The 21924-nt window shown below is 33.8% G+C and overlaps 1 protein-coding gene across 5 annotated transcripts in view; it reads left to right on the forward strand.

Moving 5' to 3' along the window:
- The window catches only part of LOC125678948 (alpha-1,6-mannosylglycoprotein 6-beta-N-acetylglucosaminyltransferase A-like), a 69517-nt gene that overhangs the window by 39842 nt on the left and 7751 nt on the right, over positions 1-21924 (forward strand). For 3 of the 5 annotated variants that reach the window (XM_048917771.2, XM_048917773.2, XM_056156943.1), the window contains 9 exons: positions 4024-4126; positions 6556-6690; positions 6909-7042; positions 8575-8699; positions 12962-12988; positions 13801-13965; positions 17251-17397; positions 19660-19779; positions 21471-21654. In XM_048917771.2, coding sequence (XP_048773728.2) covers positions 4024-4126; positions 6556-6690; positions 6909-7042; positions 8575-8699; positions 12962-12988; positions 13801-13965; positions 17251-17397; positions 19660-19779; positions 21471-21654 — 1140 coding nt within the window. The remainder of the gene's footprint in view (positions 1-4023; positions 4127-6555; positions 6691-6908; positions 7043-8574; positions 8700-12961; positions 12989-13800; positions 13966-17250; positions 17398-19659; positions 19780-21470; positions 21655-21924) is intronic. The other 2 variants (XM_048917772.2, XM_056156944.1) reach the window with 1 other exon arrangement.

Raw genomic sequence — 21924 nt, forward strand, 5'->3', positions numbered from 1 at the left:
GAATGATTTTTTTTGTTTATGCAAGATAAAGTTCTGTGTTGTTGAAATCAAGTCAGTCACCTGAAAAAATATGAAGGAGAATGAGTCCAAACAATCTCAGAATGTTTATGTAAATTTATGCAGCCTGGTTGCTATAAAACCTTAACCATAATGGTTGGAACTTTAATTTTTAGATTTGATTCAAACTTTAATCGTGAGATCTCTCGAAGTTTTTTTATCAATGTCCCTTGAACGTTGAGTTATCAAGAGTCATCTGTATATAAGTTATGTAGCATTTTTATTTTAGTTTTTGTTATATGACACAAATTTGATAGTTGTGATTGTATGTTCAGAAGACTGCTCTATTACACTGTAAGGAGTTGTAATGCCTCCAGGAAATAGTTATATCACTGTGACACCGGAGTTCTATTACACTGTAAAGAGTTGTAATGCCTCCAGGAAACAGTTATATCACTGTGACACCGGAGCTCTATTACACTGTAAGGAGTTGTAATGCCTCCAGGAAACAGTTATATCACTGTGACACCGGAGCTCTATTACACTGTAAAGAGTTGTAATGCCTCCAAGAAATAGTTATATCACTGTGACACCGGAGCTCTATTACACTATAAAGAGTTGTCCTCCAGGAAACAGTTATATCACTGTGACACCGGAGCTCTATTACACTGTAAAGAGTTGTAATGCCTCCAGGAAACAGTTATATCACTGTGACACCGGAGCTCTATTACACTGTAAGGAGTTGTCCTCCAGGAAACAGTTATATCACTGTGACACCGGAGCTCTATTACACTGTAAAGAGTTGTAATGCCTCCAGCAAACAGTTATATCACTGTGACACCGGAGCTCTATTACACTGTAAAGAGTTGTAATGCCTCCAGGAAACAGTTATATCACTGTGACACCGGAGCTCTATTACACTGTAAAGAGTTGTAATGCCTCCAGGAAACAGTTATATCACTGTGACACTGGACTTTGAACATTTCATAGGATTCAGTTTTCCAGACATTTCTTTCCTTTTAAGTGTGTAGTTTTATACTGATTAGGTACAGGTCAAGTGGAAATTTAATTTCAATTGACCTATTTCCAGCAGAGTTACAGTTCTTGGACTTTGACAGTTTCACACAGATTATATACCCATGTATTACGGTACAGTGTTGTCTGTACGTCGGCCCATTTTGGGTTTTCTGTTCTCTGTCATATATTATTAAAGCAGAAACTCACTGTATAGCCTCTCTGTGACTTACTCTAGATTAAGATCATGTTGTAATTTTGATCCATTTCAACCTCTCTTGCAGGAGTTTTGCCCCTTTATTTGAAATTCATTGTTATATGGAGAGTAAATGGTTTATCAATCTAACTTTTCCCACAGTTTTCAAGTTACAACCTTCTTATTTTACAGAGTGTTTTTCTGGTTATTGAAGATGAACATATGGCAAGCATTATGATTTTCTGGATTACAGGTTGCTGGACTCATTTAGTTTTGAGGAAATGTTACATAGAGATTACATGGTTTATTCATCTAACTTTTAAAGGCTAGGGCCTTCTTATTTCACAGGGTGTTTGTGTGGGTTATGAAAATGTTTAATCTCAAGGATTTTTCTAAGAAAAACTTAGTCAGTTTTGAGGATCAAACTCACCTTTTTTACACCCTCCACAAATTAAGTTTAGGGGGAGGGGGCATATAGAAATCAGCATGTCCATCTGTCTGCCCATCCATATATGGAATATAATTTTGTCTAGACAGTTTGTAAGAGAGTAGTGCATGGATTTTTCTTACACCATAATTATTGATGAACATCAAAGTCAAAGGAATTTGATGTATCCTGCAACTTGTATTCAGATGAAGCAGAATGATGTTCTGGTATTCAGTTATTCAATATTTCAAATATGCTCCTATATCAATGAGCCCCACTGGGGGAATCAGTCTCAATTTACAAGCTGTAACGCTGTTTACTTGGCTTCTGGTGGGGACATACAAATAACACGGTAATTTACAAGCTGTAATGTTGTTTACTTGGCTTCTGGTGGGGACATACAAATAACACGGTAATTTACAAGCTGTAATGTTGTTTACTTGGCTTCTGGTGGGGACATACAAATAACACGGTAATTTACAAGCTGTAATATTGTTTACTTGGCTTCCTTTGTTTGTTTGATATTCGTAGGATTGGTTAACTATATATCGTTAACCGATTGGTGACTGTATTATCTGCCATAATACTATCCATCTCATTGCGATCCAGCCTCACCCTCCAACACCTCCCAAATGCACCAACATAGTGAAGTTGAAGTGTGTTGTAGTAACATTCCATATGCTCCGTATGGGACGTATGGGTTGTCCCATGGTTTAAAAATAAATAAATATAAATAAATAAGGACCATCGTGTACCAACACGTCTGATGACTGCGGTACTGTCTTTTGATGGCCGGACACATACATGTGATTATAATTAGGTCATAAATCATAATGAAATAAAGAAGTAACTTATATTTATAAAAACTAAATAAAAAATAAAAATTAATGAAATAAATTATATTTTCATTTTTATAATAATTTTCATAATAATTTTATTTAATTTGTTCAATAAATTAAAAGAAAAAAAAATATTTACAATAAGTAAATTAAAATTAAATAATTAAAATATTTTTTATTTATAATAAATTATATTTTTATTTATATATATAATAATTTTAATAATGATTTTTATTTAATTTATTCCTTAAGTATATTATAATTTTAAAAAATATAATAAGTAAATATAAAATTAAATATTTAAAATATTTGTTATTTATCTGGATTCTAATAGAAGGTAATAATTAGTAATCGCACGAGTCTCTGTCCTTCGTCCAATTCAAGATACACCGAAATAGATATACCATAACTATTACATAATTATTAATATTAGTAACAGGTGATAGTAATATGGATGTACTGTAGGTATGTATATACATGTGAAATAACTAAAATATATACAGAAAAGAATTAGGGTAGGGTCGCCAAAGAAAATTTTGATAATAGAGTGCCACTAGTTATTACTTTGTTAATCATAAATTATAAAATTATGCCAGACAACAATTTTGAGATCGTCATCAGGCAAGAATTTTGAGGTCGTCATCAGGTGCTACACCTCAGACCCTGTACCATGTTTCTGTAACTGGATCCAGCTCGTAGCACGACATGGCTCCATAATTCTTATTCGATAGTATGTATTATGTGTATAAAACTGAAGATGTATAATGTAATAAGTGGTGAGTTAGTACTTATGATAAAATTGTATGACAGATAAAATGTCAACCATAAGAAGTGGTATACTTAATTACATAACATATAGATTTAATTAAATAATGAAAATACAGAATAGATGCAAAATCACAAATCGCATACATCCAACAAGCTTACATATATTAAATATAATAGTATGCAGCAGGCATGCATACATACAAACTGCGACATTGCATCTAAATGTTCGTCATAAAAAGAAGTTTACAAAATACATACGTATAATAACATACCTGAATTTTATGTATATTTGCATATACATATACGTATAATATACCGGGATTTGATGTATAGCTGCATCTATATTTTAACTACATGTTTATATAAACTTGGCTTCTGGTGGGGACATACAAATAACACGGTAATTTACAAGCTGTAATGTTGTTTACTTGGCTTCTGGTGGGGACATACAAATAACACGGTAATTTACAAGCTGTAATGTTGTTTACTTGGCTTCTGGTGGGGACATACAAATAACACGGTAATTTACAAGCTGTAATATTGTTTACTTGGCTTCTGGTGGGGACATACAAATAACACGGTAATTTACAAGCTGTAATATTGTTTACTTGGCTTCCGGTGGGGACGTACATGTCATTCGGACACACCTAGGTAGTGTACATGTGTGTATATTTAAATGTTCATCACCATCAGCATGATGCTTCATATTTGGTTTGATTATTGCAATGTAAATATGCTGTATAGTGTGAAGTATAACTTGGTGTTTTGTTCTTGTTCCCTAGGTGGTCCTCTAGGAGAACTCGTTCAGTGGAGTGACCTTATCTGTACATTGTATGTGTTAGGACATCAGCTGACCATCACCAGTGAAACTTATCAGCTGGAAAAGTAAGTTATGCTTCTAAATACCAAGATTTGACATTGATTTTATACTGCTTGTAAAATAAAGTAGATCAATAATGTTGGCTGAAAGGTGGTTCATTGGATGATGACCATGGTTTGTTTTAGTACATATATCGGGTATGTTTAAGAAATAAAGTTCGTGTTTTTGTGGATGTTGCAGGATAACCTCCAAGGTCGGGAAATGTTGTTTTGAAATATGAAATCTGAGATGTTAGCCCAGGCTTTTATAATTCAAACAACATTTTGATACAGTGGAAGTTATCCTGCATTATCTACGAAAACAAGAATTTATTTCTATTTTACTATGGTTCATAAATATATCATTTCCGTATACAGCTACACATTAGGTCACTTGGTGATGCTATGACAGCTTGTCAAACAATTAAAGGGGCACCCACCGTGAGAAGAATTCCTGTGATATATTATAATTCATTGTCTTAAGCCACGCCTATTGTCTCCGTTTACGCTACGTCGTAGGGTAGGTACTACCGGACTCAATAACCATGGCGAGCGATGATGATTATAATTGATCGAGCTTCAGATAATTTATTGATAATCCAATTATTTGACCACACGTTATTGGAGGGATGGTTTGGGCAGTGAGAACTCCCTAATATTAAATAGCTTGGATAGTGAGCATCTCATAACTAAATTTCTGTTTCAGATATCCAATTTAATGCGGTAAAATTATAGGTCCAATCACCATGCTGAAGAGACAAAAAAAAATAAGAAAAAAAAAATAACAAAGAGAAACAACTATGCTAGAAAATATTGAGTTGACAAACAATCTGATTAGAAATTCAATCCAACTTATAAGAGGCTCAGTGTGAAATTTCTAACAATTTCTCTGAAAATGGGTCCCCGAGTTACACAGGCGTTGACTTTATATGCGAGTATATGCAGTATAGAAATTGCTGTAGATTCCTTATTTTACCATTGTGTAAACCTACAGGGTTAGATTCACATGGTCAGTGAGGTACAATCTAACCGGTGGGTTTCACACAAAGTATTTTAAATGAGTACTTAATTCTGCAACCTTGCTGTTTTTGTTCAAATTACAAGAACAGAAAATTGTGAGAACATAATATAGCAAGATCAGATTTTCAGAGACATATTTTCTAGAAAATCTTGGTGGCAGTTTTATTTTCAGACTACGACTCGCATATTATAATTTCATAGTATAAATTGCAATGCAAATGAAAGAAAAATTTTAGAATCTGCAAGAGCAGCTTCTCACAATTTTATGCAGATGCTAATACAAATGTTTTGCGATAAAGAACTCTTCTGTGTAGGAGGTGTATTTAGTTCTACTTTGAATGCCAAAGTAGGACAGAGTGCACATACAGTCAGTGTTTAGATTGATTGAATACTGTAAACGTATTATATTTGGCGTGTACGATATTTGGCGGAAATCGTTTTTTCAACAAGTTAGCGTAGATTTGATTTAGCGCATTCCTGAATTACTTTAAACATCTAGATTTACGGATGGCATTTAGCGATGTACCTGATTTAGCGGAAGCTGTGTTCCGCCAAAGGCGCTAAATAGAATACACAGCCAAATGTAATACATTTACAGTATTGATTAACGTCCCTCTCGAGAATATTTCACTCATATGGAGACGTCACCACTGCCGTTGAAGGGCTGCAAAATTTAGGCCTATGCTCGGCACTTATGGCTATTGAGCAGGGAGGGATCTTTATCGTGCCACACCTGCTGTGACATGGGACCTCGGTTTTTGGGGTCTCATCCGTAGGACCGCCCCATTTAGTCGCCTCTTACGACAAGCAAGGGGTTACTGAGGACCTATTCTAACCCGGATCCCCACAGGGACAGCCAGTGTTTAGGAAGACTATAAAAAAAAATTATTGTCAGTCAGTGTCTAGGAAGACAATAAAATTATGAAAAGCAGATTCTGTTTCAAGATGTAAATGTAAGAAATATAAAATACTATATGTTAAAAATGTTTTACTAAAGTGAAAATAAAAACAATGTCATATTGGCAAAATATATTAGATATGATATGTACAAGCAACAAAATAACATGCTGTAATAAGTATTTCATGTCTTTATTAACTCCTTGAATACTTATGACTTACTAGGTTTTTGTATTAATTTCATTTGGATTATGAAACTGTGTATAAAAAATTTACTATGAACATTCACATATGCAGTGATTGGCATTTTTCTCAACCCGTGTGTAAACAAATTATTTTGTGTGAGAGTTCTCAAAAGGGAAATAACTCAGATGCATTTCAAAACTTGCATATTCCTTGCTTTTTGATTAGGAAATTACAGTATCTGGTATAAATCTATTTTCTGATGATGAAATTCTTGAAACTATAACTGAGATCAACAAGGTTCACCAAAAGCAATTTCAGGTAGTTTTACCGTGGAATCCCCCATATTCTTGTAGGATTCTGAGTCAGCTGCCTGCTGCTAACTCTCCGTGCCAGAGCAGGAAGGACCTTCCCGTTCACATCATCTACACAGACATTGTAGGACTACGGCAATTCAAGAGATATGTTAAAGGAGGCTATGGTAAATTCAGGTATGAATTGCTAAGGGAATAATCTAAGGACCCCTTTGGGTAACAAACTAAGTGATCAATTGAAAGGATTTTATTTCAATGAAACTGGTTTAACTGTGCATTTGGTATCAGCCTCTAATATCTCTGTTTCTGTAATCTGTACCTTATATTATATTGTGTATGATGAAACCTTTTCATACAGAGATGGTGTACATGCACTTTAATTTCTATCATTCCAGCTGTCTGCTTAGGATTGTGGACTCATTTGGCACAGAACCAGCTTATAATTTACGATCATATGCTAAGGCCCACAAAATACTGACATCATGGGGAGGACAGGATCTTCTGCCACAGCAGCTCTTCACCATGTTCCGTAAGATGATATCTAGATCATATTAAATCAGTGTCATAGACTCGTCACTAAGAATGTTGCATAATCATACATGTGTATCTTTGAGGTTTTAAATTCTCTACAATAAGAAGTCCCAACAATTGTATATGTTTGAACTGAACTGTCTAAAGAAAAATCTGATTTTGGAATGGATAGTCCAAAAATGGAGGGGAAAAAATGTTGAATATGAGATATCAACGAAATGCCAATATTTACCTTGTTTTATTTATAGTGTAGATTCAAGTTTGTTCAATATGGGGCCACAGGAGCAGTGCAAAATCCTAATTTCTTTAAAAATCTTCTTAAAAAGCACAAAACTTCTTTAAACCTTTAAGCTAATTTTATCCAAACTTGGCACATTGAGTAAATGGGGGTTCCAAGTTTATTCAAATGTAGGTCCATATCCCTTTCCAAGGGGAGATAATTGTAAAATGGTAAAGATATGGTGGTGTCTTTTGAAAGTCTTCCTCTCCAGAACCACTCAGCCAATTTCAACCAAACTTGGCACAGAGTACCCATGGGTAAAGGGCTTTAAAGTTTGTTGAAACAAAGTGTCACACCTATATCCAAGAGGAGATAATTGCAAAACTGTAAAAAAAAAATAAAAAAAAAATTATGGTATTTTTTGAAAATCTTCTCTACTTAGCCAATTTCACCCAAACATACCATAAAGTATCATTAGATAAAGGGAATTCAAGTTTATTCATATAAAGAGCCAGACCCCTTTCCAAAGGGATAGAATTTTTAAAAAAAATTCTGTGAAAATTGTGTGTTTGTCTTTAAAAAAATCTTCTGATGCCAGAAGTACTACACCAGAAATGCCAATATTTACAAGAAAGCTCCAGCCTTGTTTGTGTAATGTAAGTTAAGTTTGTTCAAAGAATGGCACCAGACCAATAATGGGACCACAGGATAGGCTAAGAGTTTTTCATAGGAATATAGAGAGAAACGGTTTTTTTCTTCAAAAACCATTGAACCAAAATTTAATCAAACTTTGCTCCAAGTATCCTTAGGTAAAAAGAATTCAAGATTATTCAAAGAAAGGAGTCATAAAGGAGGCTTAAAAAGCATAAATTCTATGAATCATTATAAAAAGGATTTTATTTTAATCATATTGTTGCCATTTGGAGCCAGGTGAGGTTCACAATTTATCCATTTCATCTTAGATTGTATGAAAGTAAGTGAGAAGTAAGTAGCAAGCTATTTTTCACTTTGTGGCAACAAATCTGTTTAACTATGACTCCTTTTGACTAGGAAGAGGATTCAAAAGTTCTTGGCTAAATATTTTGTTACAGCTAGTTGGGAACTGCTGCTCAGATGAGGAATGTGGCTCATGGGCCTCTTATTTCTCATATGACAGACTAACATTTGCCGAGGTCCCTGGACAAATTTTTTTGATGGACCCTCAGGCACTTGCCTTTGGCCTCGTAACCTCACTATTCCAACAAAACACATGTTGCCCTTGAACCTGATCAACAAATGTATGATGTATTTTATTTATTGTGTTTGAATAGCTCACAGTCCTGATAATTCCTTTATGGGATTTGTGGTGGAGCAGCATTTGAATGACTCAGATGTGAAGGGAATTAAACGAGAGAATTGGGCATTGATTTATGGAAAGAATGATTACATGTATGAGGTAATGATATGTTTTATAAATTGTGATAATTACTGTAGTAGGCATGGAGATATTTGCAGCTGTATGACATTCCAAATTCTGTGTTCTGAAAGGTTTTATCCCAAGTATGCTTTACTCTTCATTTTGTTTGATGAAATTATTGACACATGAAGCTGTAAACCAACTATTATACATGTACTACACATGTACACTTTATGCATGAAAAAATGACTGTTTGCAATGACAAATACATATGCTATTCTTGATAAAATGGTGATTTGCCTTGCATGCAACCGAAAGCTGACTTGTCATAATCTATGTAGTAACAGCATATATACCTGGTACTACCTTTAGTGCTTACAAGCATGAGGGAATATTGAATAATGCAATTAGAGTTCATAGCACAAGATGCATGTGTACAATACATGTATACTGCCTATAGCTTATTCATGTAACTAAATTAAGTAAGGTGTGATTCTCCCAATTTATCTCGAGAATAGTTTTGATTTAATATCAAAATGTGAAAGATTATCTGTAGAATGAAATTACACCATTCTGATGTGTATCTTTTTTAAATATCCAGCCTAAAACCATTGATATTATGTACTTGCATGTTCATAGAAAATTACATTTAACTTTTTTTTTTTTTTTTTTTTTTTTACAAAATGAAGTCTGCTTTGTTCAAACATATTTTGTTGTATGATACTACAGCAATATAAATGGTTTGAACACAAGTTCTAACCACTTACAAGGTCTTCACCAAAAGTCTGCATAAGTTTATGATATAAAAAAATACTACTCTTGAAAATGAAATTAGATGCAGACCCTGAGGCATGCTACTACACCTCAAAAGCATTCTGTCTTGTTCCCCGCAGATTGTTCATTGTTCTGTGCAAACTGTTTAGCATTCCAAAACTGTTTTGTGCAAGAATCATTCCCTGCAAGATCAAACCATACACACAGAAACATGCGAAATTACTTGAGATATGTACTAAATGAATGATATTGCTCAAAGAAATAAAGTTATGATTGAAATGTTATCTATTTATTTATTTCATGTATCTAATATCATAGTGCTGTTTTAATTCTAAATGAAATATTGGATCGAAATAATAAAAACATGTTCAGGTATTCCCCATAAATAAAACCCACATACTGAAACAGTTTATGTATCGGTGTATCACCCCCACTGACTCATATTGGAGCTTGATCCTGCCAGTTAGATTGATTTAGTTTCAGCTATCAGTTAGTCAATATTCATTTTTATGATCTCATAATTGGAGATTGGGGGTATATAGATTTTGATCTGTCTATCTGTTTGTCCACAAATACTTTAACCTTGGTTGTAACTTTTGAATAGATGGTGATAGGGCTTTCATATTTGCACATGAGTATTACTTGTGACAAAACCATTGTTTTGGTACCAAAATTTTGACCTTGTCTCCTCGACCTCGGGGGTGGACATACTTTTTAAAAACTTTAGCCTTGGCCATAAGTGTTGAATGGTTGGTGATAGGGCTTCCATATTTCACATGTATGTTTGACAACAGCTTTCTTTAGGTATCAATCTGTTTGACTTTGTGACCTTGACTTTGGAGTTTGACCTACTTTTGAAAAACTTTAACCTATGCCATAACTTTTGAATGATTATTGTTAGGGATTTCATATTTCACAAGTGTATTCCTTGTTACAAGACCTTTCTGAGGGTACCAGAATCATTTTAAAGGAGCTTTAGTGTTTCAGAAACACATCTTGTTAGATTTTATATTGGGATTGTTCCTTCTTATCCAAGGTGACATTCTTGTTGACTGGCTAGCACAAAGTCATACATGCCAACTTTTAAAAATCCCCATGGGGGATTTTGCGCGCGACGACCTTTTTCAAAGCTCAAAATTCACGACATTTTACCATGAAAATAAATATTTGTTTTTTCAAATAAAATATCAATCTAATCATTGTACATGTATCATATATATTAACGCAATATCAAGTGTGTTTGACCATTAACTTTAACAAAACTAAAAAAAAAAAAAAAAAAAAAAAAAACACTTTGAAAGATATACATAAATATTTTATTAAAATCATCTATTCAGCAAAAAATCCTCTCCAACAACAAGTCACATATACATATTATCAAATACTTAAAGTTGCATCCTTTTACACCATATAAACATTGGCTGGTCTATATATCAAAATTTATTAAATTAAAGCACATGCATTTAGGTACGACTACAAAGGCGATCTTGCTTGTCTGTAAACATGGGCTTGCAGAGTCTGGTGGAACAATCTGCATTGCAACCAGAAAAGGAGTGATCTGCCCTGCTATGAAGTTTGCGAACAAAACCTTTGCACCCATGACATCTGAAATAATTACCAGGAAAAAGACACATCAAAATATACGTTTTTACTTGTAAATTAAGGCTACTTGCCAATAAAAAATTCAGTACAGACTTGTGCGAATTACGCATCACAAAGTCTATTGAATACTACACTATATAGACTATGTAATACATCGCTATAGACAGATAGATTCGGGTAGCCTATATTATTATAGTTGGGAAAAAAAAATATATTTGACGTACCTTATTGCATATTTTGGATGCTGTCAGCGAGAGGCAAAAATCGGGAATGTCCGGTTGTTTGGTGGTGACACTATCATCGTTGTCATTCACGTTTGTGTAAAGGATATATCAATTTGAAATCCGTCTTCCCGATTAATTACTATCTAAACATGCTTCGCACTGTCCAATAAGCACCCCGACACAGGCAGACCAGGTAAATTGCACCACCCCAATACCATGCAACACGGGTAAACAGCAATGGCTGACTATTGTCCCGATTTCTGATTGGCCAGTTCAAAAATGACGCGGGATTTCAAATGGGGGTTTGTTGTCATAAAATGGGAGATATTTTTAGAAAATCGGGATTTCGGGGTATTTTTGCAATCCCGAACGGGTTTTCAGGATTTGCCTTTTCAACTGCTTCAAATCGGGAGAATCCCGCACAAATCGGGAAAGTTGGCATGTATGCAAAGTCTAAATATTTTATCTCCTTCTGTTGTCATTCACGTACATTATAAAAATGTATGTCTATATTCAATTTCTGTCTTTGAGAAGAGGCTGTTTTTTTTTATTATGATTTTTTTTCTGTAGTGTATCAGGAAATATACAAATTATATCTATTTTAACAATAATCAGATATAATGACACAGACAGGACCATTTGTTTTTCAGTTTTAATCAGTATATTAAAGCATGGAATCAATATGCAAGTCGAATAATAATCATTTTATGATGATTCAATTTTTGCACATCTTTTTTATTATTATTTCTGAATCATAAAAAATAATATTTGTTTATAATGACATAATATTTTACATCATTTTTTTGTAAGTCACAAATTAGTAAAAACATGTTATTTATTTTTTCATTTGTATTTCATGTTTGAATCATCTTCATCTTCATAAAGAGCCAAATAATGCAACAACAAAAATCAAAGCATACAGCCTTTCCTACTGTTTCATGCAAACAATTCACAAAGCATGCAAGCCATGCCTACCATACAGATTCTTCACAATTTGGGCAGTGTTTCATGCAAAGTGTTTCATTCAAACCATTCTTCATTCAGTGTCTCATGCAAATATCATTTTGTACCATTCCATACAAGTGGTGTAGTAGCATTCATCAGGGTATACATGAAGAAAGGTAGAAAATTTCTTTGAATTGGAATATTAAAAACCTACATGTATTTGCATATACATGTACTAGTATAACATGTCAAAAAATGTTTTATGAATTGAATTATGGATTGCAGGTGTAAATGAAGAAGTCAATTCTTCAATGTTTGAATCCTTTGTTGATTTATTGATGATTAATTATGTTGTGGTAGTGATATGACTTATGCAGTAAGCAACATCACATCTGTATCTCTGTGACATTTATCAAGACTGAAGCACAGTGCATACCCTTCCCCCTGGAAAAAAAACCCCCCAAAGAACAACCCTGACTCCATAACTAGTAACTAGATTGCGATACTGGTATTTAAAGAAACCCCAAATCACTGGATTAGTTTTCTTGACCAAAGTATGGATTTCTCAAACAAATTTACTGGCCCCTTTGACTTCAGTTTCATTTTGGAAAGGTTGCCCTAGAAGTTATTGCCCGTTAGTGACCATGTCAGTTTCTATTATCTAATAACCTTCATGGTCGTAGATGAATTTTTATTTTTATGTTTGACTGATTAGTAATTGATATTCTAGAAAAAAATCTTTTTGTTTCTTATCAGAATGAGACCAGAGTGAATGTTTTCAGGGTATGGTGAATTTGATCCATCATGTTTTGTTGTGAACTAACAACTTCATATATTAAATATATGTACACAGTTTGTTAACACTTTTAGTTTGAATATCATAGAGTGTATCAATTGGCAAAAGTCTTCATAGTGCTGTGGCATAGTATTTATCAGTCTTATAACAGTGTAGTGTGATACAAGTGAGTATTTTGCTTTCTAACACATTTACATGGTATATATGTATCAATAAACCTAATTTTCTGCACTTTTCTTTTGGGATTTATCACCCTATATATATTCTAAGAGATAAATATTAGAGAAAAATTTACACAAATAGTAGTATAATAAATATCACAATTGGATGTACTCAACTACTTCCTTTCTTCATCATTAAAAGTATAATGAATTGCTTGGTTACACATGTACACAGTTGTAGTTGTGTACATGTGTAATCCCAAGCAATTCATTACACTTCTGATGAAAAAGAAACTAGATGAATATATTCTCTTTGTTTTGTGAGATGTGTGTTTTATGTGAGCAAGTGTGGGTATTTTTCTACCTATTTATATTATCTATTTATTTGAATGTTTTGCAATATCATTAGATTTATAGGCTATATATATAAATGAATCTTGTATTCAATGTTTTATTATCCATTGCTGTGTCTATGCAAGACAAAGAATGCTGATAAAATTTTTAGCTTAGTGTATGAACTTATGTATTCATTACATACTAACATGTAAACACACACACATATACAAATATGATCACAACTTTTTCACTGTCTTTATAAGTTATTTCTGTTTTACAGCATGTGTAAAAATATATTACAGGGCAAAATAGATTACTTGGAAACAATCAAAAGAAGCCTGGAAGTTCATGGTACGGTGTATGTGGATGAAAAGGCCAAAAATAGACAGTCTTTTGTACCCAGCTTTGTCATAAATCATGGCCTGCAAAAGCCTGAAGATTTTCATGTACTTCTAAGAAAATCCAAGGTAAACCTTACATATGGTATATTAAAACAGAAATTGAATTTCATGTCATCCAGTAATGTATAAATATATGTCATACAATCACAAAGATTGAGGGTCAGTCCCAGAAGAGGTGCAGGTCACATGGGTGACCCAGGTGACCTATTGCAACTGGTCTGGGTCTGTCGTCATCCATCATCTATGTTTTGTTTTTACAATCATATATCTGTAAGAAAAACTAAATGCATAGTCATATAGAACAGCAAGCTAGGCCTCTACCAAAATTGTAAATTTCATGATGCCCATGGTAGAGGTTCTGACTCCAGGGCAGGGCCAAACTTGGCATATAGTGTTTATGTGTAAGACATTAGATAACATCTTCTTTAATGCTATGAATACTAAATTGAAACTAAATTAATAGAAGAAACAGGTAGCCTTTTACCAAAATTGTAAATTTCATGATGCCAGGATGTTATAAAGTCTAAAGAAGTTCATTAGCAGATCAGAACTATGTACAGATATTATTTAAGAAGAAGAAAATTAGATCTGCAAAATCCAAGGATTTTATATCAGCTGAAAGAGTCGTTTCTTTGAAGTGTATTCTGAAAATATTTCGCTTAGATTTATTTTCTTCTAAAATGGGTTGAAAACACTATAATCTTATTTTCATGAGTTTTAAAATTTTGTAAATCACAACTTTATCACTAAAAGACTTGATAAGAATTGTCTGAGAATTTTTAACAAAGAAAAATGCTTTAGTGAATTCAATATATGAAATTCCTGTGAAAATGCTTATCTACAAAAAAAATAGCCAAATATGTATACAGCAGGCAAGGGAATTGTAAGTATCCCTAACATCAGTTATAAAATAATTTTTTATAGCTCACCTGAGCTGAAAGCTCAAGTGAGCTTTTCTGATCGCTTTTTGTCCGTCGTCTGTCTGTCTGTCCGTCTTGTCTGTTAAACTTTTCACATTTTCGACTTCTTCTCCAGAACCACTGGGCCAATTTCAACCAAACTTGGCCAAAAGCATCTTTGGGTGAAGAGCTTTCAAGTTTGTTCAAATGAAGGGCCATTTCCCTTTCAAAGGGGAGATAATCACAAAAATGCAAAAATAGGGTGGGGTCATTTAAAAATCTTCTTCTCAAGAACCACTGGGCCAGAAGAGCTGAAATTTACCTGAAAGCTTCCTGACATATTGCAGATTCAAGTTTGTTCAAATCATGGCCCCCGGTGGTAGGATGGGGCCACAAGGGGGGATCAAAGTTTTACATACAAATATATAGGAAAAATCTTTAAAAATCTTCTTCTCAAGAACCACTGAGCCAGAAAAGCTGATTTTTACATGGAAACTTTCTGACATAGTTCAGATTCAAGTTTGTTCAAATCATGGCCCCCGGGGGTTGGATGGGGCCACAAGGGGGGATCAAAGTTTTACATACAAATATATAGGAAAAATCTTCTTCTCAAGAACTGCTGAGCCAGAAAAGCTGATTTTTACATGAAAACTTTCTGACATAATGCAGATTCAAGTTTGTTCAAATTATGGCCCCCGGGGGTTGGATGGGGCCACAATAGGGGATCAAAGTTTTACATACAAATATATAGGGAAAAACTTTTTCTCAATAACCACTGAGTCAGAAAAGCTGATATTTACAAGAAAACTCTCTGATATAGTGCAGATTCAAGTTTGTTCAAATCATGGCCCCCGGGGCCCGGGGGGTAGGATGGGGCCACAAGTTGGGGGGGGGGTCAAAGTTTTACATACAAATATAGGAAAAAGCTTTAAAAATCTTCTTTTCAAGAACCATTGGGCCAAAGAAGTTGACATTTACATGAAAGCTTTCTGACATAGTGTAGATTCAAGTTTGCAAAGGGTAGTTTGGGCCATAATAGGGACTAAGGTTTTACATGCAAATATATATGGAAAGTCTTCAGATATGGGCCAAGGTGACTCAGGTGAGCGATGTGGCCCATGGGCCTCTTGTTAAATTATGGATTTTTTCCTATATTATAGTATTAATTAATACACTAAATATCTTTAGAATTTAGAGCTAAAATTTACATGAAAGCTTTTCTGATTGCTTGTTGTCTGTCAACTTTTTACATTTTCAACTTCTCCAGAACCACTGGGCCAATTTCAACCAAACTTGGCAAAATAACATCCTTGGGTGAAGGGCTTTCAAGTATGTTCAAATGAAGGGCCATACCCCCTTCAAAGGGGAGATAATCACAAAAATGCAAAAATAAGGTAGGGTCATTTAAAAAGGGAAAATCTTTAAAAATCTTCTGAAGAACCACTAGGCCAGAAGAGCTGAAATTTACATGAAAGCTTCCTGATATAGTGCAGATTCAAGTTTATTAAAATCATGGCCCCTAGGGGTAGGATGGGGCCACAATAGGGGATCAAAGTTTTACCTACCAATATATAGGGAAAATCATTAAAAATCTTCTAAGAACCACTGGGCTAGGAAAGTACAAAATTACATGAAATCTTTCTGACATAGTGCAGATTCAAGTTTTTTAAAATCATGGCCCTCGGGGGTAGGATGGGGCCATGATTAGGGACATCTTCTTCTCAAGAACCATTGGGCCAAAGAAGTTTACATTTACATGAAAGCTTATTCCTGACATTGTGCAGATTCAAGTTTGTTAAAATCATGTAGGGAAAATCCTTCAAAGTCTTCTTCTCAAGAACCACTGGGCCAGGAAAGTACAGATTTACATGAAAGCTTCCTGACATAGTGCAGATTGAAGTTTGTTAAAATAATGGCACCCGGGGGTAGGATGGGGCCACAATAGGGATCAAAGTTTTACATGTGAATATATAGGGAAAGTCTTTAAATAGGGGCCAAGGTTACTCAGGTGAGCGATGTGGCCCATGGGCCTCGTGTTATTTCTGTTGTCATCACAACTCCTCATGAACCCTTGTAAAGATCCCATTGTGTGACAGAGGAAAGAAGTAGATTTTCTTTTCATCAGGAAACTTTCATTAGGCTCTATATCATGGTCTTTTCTCAATAATTGCCTTTTCAAACAATAGCCAAGCAGGAGTCATTGTAATTTACTAACGTATTCTTGTTACTACTTGTTAATGTGAGCATTTCCTTATTTCAGGTTTTTGTGGGCTTGGGGTTTCCGTATGTTAGTACTTTTTGATGTTAGCATTTTCTTATTTCAGGTTTTTAAGGGCATGGGGTTTCCCTATGTTAGTACTTTTTTATGTGAGCATTTTCTTATTTCAGGTTTTTGTGGGCATGGGGTTTCCCTATGTTAGTACTTTTTTATGTGAGCATTTTCTTATTTCAGGTTTTTGTGGGCTTGGGATTTCCCTATGAGGGCCCTGCTCCTCTGGAGGCCATAGCAAATGGTGCCATTTTTATCAATCCCAAATTTTCTGTACCTCATAGTAGTAAAAATACACCATTCTTCAAAGGCAAGCCAACAGCCAGAGAGGTGAGCGTCTTATAAGAGAAAACTTTTTCGAGACTAAAATGATATTTAGAAATTAACAAATTTTGGGAAACTCTCCTCTACCTCATTGGAAAATAGATACAAAAAAAATGTATGCTTTAAGATATAATGATGTTTAGTTCTAAATCTGATGAAGAAATAAAATGATGATTATAATTACATGTATAAATAAATATGTTTCTGAAATGTTTGACTTGACACAACAGAAACTTACATGGAAATAAAATGAATAATCTGGTTACCCTCATGCAAACTCCTCAATCTGATTACCTTAAACCAGACCTTCAATCTCGCCGCCCCCCCCCCCCCTTTTTATTTTCTTTGTCTGCTCGTTGAATGAGTGGACATAGACAAAGGGAGGGAGCGAGATTGAAGGTCTGGTTTTAATGAGACTGGCAGACTCCTATGATTAATTAACCATCAGAGGTAATGTTACTTTAGACAGTTCTTAAATGGATGTGTACAAAATACAAAATGTACTACAGTATTCAGTACCAGAGTATACTATTAAATGTAGTACTATCTGTGTTTGTCTATCATTAGGGCTCTGTATGAATTGGGGGAACCCAATAGGAATCACATTCTCCATCAACATTTTTGCTTGAAGCAACAACTCCAAACACTATGATATTTTCTGCACAGAAATACCAATTGCTTTGTCAGTCAGTTTTTGTCTGTCACTGTAAACTCAAACAGTTTTCATCATTACAATTTCAAATTCAATGCAGAAGGAGCTGAACATACAAAAAAGATAACTAAAAATCTTATCATTTTGTATCTCAGTATGTATGTCCATTTAATTGTCGGAATTGGTATAGGAATTTTAAATTTGGATATACCCAGCAGCAATCAGGAGGTAGGTTCTAATGTAAGATGTATTGAACTATGTATTATTTGCACCAAAAAGTACATCAACAATTCAGTACTCTATTTATAATTATATTTTCCCTTGAGATATATCTTTAAATATAAGTATAATTCAAACATATACATCTCAGTTGTTTTCCATATCAACTTCTAATAATTATGCTATATTTTATTCTGAACATTACTATATCGAGTACTGCTGTCACTTTTTTATAACAGCCCTATTTCAGTTTTCTAGTTGCTTGTCTACTTTTAAACATTTTCAGCTATTTTTCAAATATATCTACTAGTGGACCAAATTTCTACCATATTAGGCACACTAGATTGAATATAACCAGACAGTGTGTCTCTACAATGAAATAATGTCAAATTCAAATGATTTTAACATTTCACCATGATTTTGCTTGGAAACTTTTAAGAATATGTTGTGGTTTATTTGACAACACACAACGAAATAAAAATGCCACACTAAAGAATAATAACATTGAAGAAAGCATCATCAGCTTATCTCTAGTTGTTCTGACTTGTTTATTGACAAGAAAGTAGAACTCTAGGATACATAGTTTTGTTTTGTTTGTTTGTCCAGGGCATTTGGGTAATATTTTTATGATATAGGACATTATAGAAACTTTTGATATGTATATATTTATTGGATATCTATATAGTATAATGTCATGTTTGCTTTATCTAATAAGTGGAAATGGTACATGTCTATGAATTGAGGCTTTGAAGAATGAAGATATACATTGTTTTGATAAGTTGGATGAAGTAAATATAAAATCATACAATTATAGGTGTTCTATTTTATTAATTACTTCTGAATTTTATATTTGCTCTATGTCTGACACAAATTTTCCTTTTTGCACAGATATGTTATGTTTTTACATGTATGCAACAACCATTGCTACTCATATACAACTGTATGTTGTTGAATAAAGCTATAGTTTATCCAATTGGTGATATAAGCCATACATATAACATGATATTATTTACCTACATGCAACACTTCTATTATACCTGTGAGGTTTGTGTGTGCGATACTCAAGTGAGTGTTAAGGCCTATAGTCCACTTGTTAAGATTTTCCAGCTCATTCTCTTCTTCACTTCAGAAAAGCTATCAGCCCTTGCTTCACATGAAGACACCTGAATGCAAATGGGGAATTTCAGAATTAATTTTTCCTGCAGATGCATAGATAGTGAAAAATATTTTTGAATTTAGGTATATTGTAGGATAAATCTATGAAAGTGGACAATATATGTATCATACCCTTTAACTTGTGGATTACTGCAGTTGCTACAAACACAAGTTGAAAGGGAAACATTCAGAACACTTGAAATTGCTAGATCTAATGATGAAAATGGTATCCAATTTTTTAGCTCACAAGTCAACACCCATATGCAGAACTGTTTATTGGTGAACCATTTGTGTACACAGTCAATATCAATGATCAAAAGGAAGTCATGCACACCATGGATAAAATTCTTTTCAACAAAGAGGTAAGTTAAAAAATAAAGAACACTCCATACAGTTTCATTGAAATGAACATATTTTTGAATAATGTCAGTCTTACACTTGTGATGATGAAAGGTGAAGATAACTAAGAGTGGTCAATCTCGTAACTCCTATAAGCAATACAAAATAGATAGTTAGGTAAACACAGACTCTTGGATATACCATATATGTATATTTATTATACACCCATCAATGTATCGTTCTTTGATACTGTGGATTTCACAGCGTGTGATCCGGTTTTCCGGATCACCACCCTGTGGTTTTCTGATTCCATATCAGTATCCTCTGAAACTGATAACGTCACAATGCATCAATGCAACGTTTTTTGCTTAAAATATTGGCCGCGTCACAAGCAAAACTGCATAAACAAAACATAATTTCACTGTATGTCTGTATTTTTGATAATTTGGAATACATTTAGTATCATATAAATGTGGATTTAAAATGCATAGGGGGTATATAATAAATTTATCATTACTACAGTAACTTGATCCGAAGAGTTGGATCACGTCTTGTTGACAGGCGTGGATCATCAGATCAAACTCGATGCTTCACATCTCGTGTGATCTGATGATCCGCGCCTGTCAACTCGACGTGATCCGGCTCTTCGGATCAAGTTACTGTAGTAATAATATATATATATCATATATATATGTGAGAAAGAAAAATCTCGCATGGCTGTTTCACATGGGTAATGTCGGTCTCACACTGGTTATTGTGTGAGAATTTTAGTGACAATGTGAAGTAAAATATTTTGGATTGTTTTCTTTAAATTTCAATTTGTTATAGCTTTCTGGTGGACAGCCTTGGTTTTTTTTTTAGTTTACTCTTACGGTGTAAACCCTTTTCGGGTTTGCTCTTTTGGATTGTCTATTAATTAGTTTTTGTATTGAAGTTCAAATGAGGATTTTGATAATTTAAATTTTCTTGAAGCCCTTAGATTTATGCACCAAACTGTGGGTATGTGAGAAAAATAATCCTTCATTATTTAATTATGTGGGATAGGGAAATTCCACATCTGGAACAAGATTTACTGTTTAGGACTCTGCAAACCTCATCACTAGACAGCAAATCTTGTCCCCTCGGTGGAGTCTCCCTATCCCACACTCGTACTAGTGAAGGATTCTATTAATCTCAAATTGCTGTCTTAGGTCCAAATCTGATTTTACTAGTCCATTTTCTGAATGACAATACAAAGAAAATACCTGGACTGGTTATCAAAATTGTGTCATGTAGTATAGCTATCTTTGACTTTTTCATCTGCTTTAGTCAGATTCATAATGGAAAAGAAAATAAATTCATTGAAATTTTCACTTGCTGATTACCATGTTTTATTAGCCCAGTACATTTTTTTTTAATGTTTTTTGGCTTTATAGGGCTAGTGCCTTTATTTTCTTATCTTCATTTATGTTTTTATTCATCTCACTCAAACAAACATAATAAGATATGAAATGGGGAAAAAATATGTCTTTAGGTATATAGAAGTGCTCTCAGATATGCAGTTAATTAGTTCACAAATATACACTGTACAAAATAAATATGTGATCTTTTTATCTACAATGACAAGAAAACATATTATCAATTGATCTTTTGTTTGACATGATCTTTTATTTTGTGGATTTGATTATAGATTATGTAACAGTAGTTTTGTATGAAGGGTAAATGATTGTTTCAGTTCAAACCACACATGCCGTATGAGTTCACTGAAGAGGGCATGCTTCAAAGAATGAATTCCTACATCGAACATCAGAAATGGTGTCAGTTCCAGAAACAGGAGGCTAAATGGCCTCCAGAATCGGCCTTATCTTATGTAATGGGATCAGAAGGCCAGTCATGTAAAGATGCATGTTGGGATAAAGGTACAATCAACAGTAAAAGCTAGATTGTGAGGATGACATGATTTTTGATCAGTTGTTTTCACAAAAAAAGTTTGATTTGGTAGATAGGTAATCGTCAGAATATGATGAGAATGTGTTTGTTACATGTGTAATGGCAAGTAAGTTCATTTTAAGGATGATGAACCTAATTTGAAATTTTGAACTTTGTGCAGAAACCTGCACATATATTCAGAAAGTAAATATTAGTAATATATGGCAACTTATGGATACAAATTCTTATTGAAGAAAGGA

This window comes from Ostrea edulis, chromosome 2 (genome assembly GCF_947568905.1).
Source record: "Ostrea edulis chromosome 2, xbOstEdul1.1, whole genome shotgun sequence".
NCBI classification, from domain to species: domain Eukaryota; kingdom Metazoa; phylum Mollusca; class Bivalvia; order Ostreida; family Ostreidae; genus Ostrea; species Ostrea edulis.